Raw genomic sequence first — 1945 nt, 5'->3', positions numbered from 1 at the left:
TGTCTGTGCTAAAAAAAAAAAAAAAAAGAAAAGAAAAGAAAAAGAAAAAAAAGGTCAACAATCTTTCCTGCCTTAAATGGAGTCCAGGTGAGGCTTCCAAAAGATGGAAACTTCTATGATAAAACGTATGTATAATGTTGCTGTATGTGCACCAGTGCATTTTAGGGGGAAAGGATGCAAACATTTCAAGTCTCAAATCCAATAATGTAAAAGAAAACTTAAAGACAACAAAAACCACTGGCCCATCAGATAAAGTTTAACCTTCCTCAGCTGACCCACAAGGCTGTTCCATTCTTTTCCCATCCTTACCCACTGTCCGGCCACAGGTCTAGCCTGTGCCCCACCTCTCGCTGTGTCCTGCTCTAGCCCTCCACCCTCACCCGATATCCATAAACACCAAGCAAGGCCTTCTCCAGGCAGTGTTCCCAGGGCCAGAAGAAATTCTAGTCTTCCTAAGCCGGGGGTGTGGCCTGATGGCCTTGGCACCCGGACTTTTCCGGGAATGCACACGCCACGCCCTGGCTACGCTTCAGACACTGCCAGCCCGGCACTGGTCAACGCCCACTGCACCCCCAGACAGAGATGGGGTCCAGCTTTCCGGTCGGTGGTTTCTAGTACAGAAAACAAAAACACGACAACGGGGTCTTGAAAGTAAGAATGTTGACGAGCAGCCAGTGTAAACTTCTCTAAATTGTAAAGCCTGGCAATCAGAAAGCGCTCAACTCAGAATTTGCACAATACTTTGTTTCAAGCTATTCTGAGACTTATGCAGAGCGCAATGCTAACACTGGCTGAGGTCCTTCCCTGTGCCGTAATCCCCAGGCTAACCCCGCAGCACTGTTACTACTCCCCTTACAACAGCTCCGAGAGGCTCGGATTGCGGCAGGCAGAAGAGGAAGTTGATCCTGGCCCGGCGTTCCGAGGGTGAGGAGCACTTACCCCGCACGCCCAGGGGACCGTAAACGCCACCGCAGAGACATCGCTCGGCTTTCCGCCCCGTCAGGCTACGAAACTCCCGCCAAACCCCGCGCTGCTCACAGCAGCCAATCAGAGCCTACTACGCAGCGCGCTTCCCCCACCCACACACCCCGCCTCTTTTCTGGGCCATCCCTGGGCTCCTCCCAGCCCTGGAGCGTGAAAGAAAACCCGGACCTGTTTGAGCGCCACAGTGGAGCGGAGTCCACGGCTTGCCATCAGCCACTGACAGGACTTTTCCTCCCGCCTGATATCCGCCCCAGGTTTTTAGAGCGCCAAAACTCCGAGGCTGCGTGGGCGGGGAAAGGTGAAAACTCAAGTAGGAGAGTGGCGGGGCTGGATCCAGTAATAGAGACCTCTTAGCCCCAGGTGCCCGGATATTATAAAGTTCCGGCTTAGTTGTCAAGTGCAATAGAGTGCTAAATACACTGGATTCCGGCTTTTATCTCTCTGGTTCTTTTAAATTGTGTGAGCCAGGCATGTTATTTTTTACCCCTGTTCCAGAGTCTTTATTTGTAAACGAGAAACATGTAAGGCTGAGGCAGGAGAAGGATCACAAGTTCAAGCCCATCCTGGGCGACTTAGCGAGACACCGTCTTAAAATACAAAAACAAAACAAAATACTAATCCAAAAGAATTAAATTGAACCTTTACTTTACACCCTATAAGAAAATTAACTCAAAACAGACAAAAAGGCCTAAATGTAAGAGCTAAAATTATAAAACTCAGAGAAAACAGGGCAAAGTCTTCATGACATTGGACTTGGTAATGATTCCTTGACTGAAATTAAACACATAGCTTGGAATGATGCTAAAGTTCTAGCCATAGGTAGCTGTAGATGACAAGATGAATGCCTTTAATACCATAGAAACGTACTCTTGAAGATGGTTAAAATGCTAAAATTTGTGTATACACCTTGCCACGGTTAAAAAAAACAACTTTTCATGCATACAAAACAATAGAGCATAAA

The 1945-nt window shown here is 47.8% G+C and overlaps 1 protein-coding gene across 1 annotated transcript in view; it reads right to left on the bottom strand.

The window, feature by feature from the left end:
- Positions 1–1013, bottom strand: part of Cenpu (centromere protein U) — a 28350-nt gene extending 27337 nt beyond the window's left edge. The window contains exon 1 of the mRNA XM_010645193.2: positions 940–1013. Coding sequence (XP_010643495.1) covers positions 940–980 — 41 coding nt within the window. The 5' untranslated portion in view covers positions 981–1013. The remainder of the gene's footprint in view (positions 1–939) is intronic.
- Between the last annotated feature and the right edge of the window lie 932 nt (positions 1014–1945).

This window comes from Fukomys damarensis, unplaced genomic scaffold (assembly GCF_012274545.1).
Source record: "Fukomys damarensis isolate Sample0158 unplaced genomic scaffold, DMR_v1.0_HiC HiC_scaffold_18, whole genome shotgun sequence".
In the NCBI taxonomy this organism is placed as follows: Eukaryota; Metazoa; Chordata; class Mammalia; order Rodentia; family Bathyergidae; genus Fukomys; species Fukomys damarensis.
This window is presented reverse-complemented; position numbering and strand designations above follow the sequence as displayed.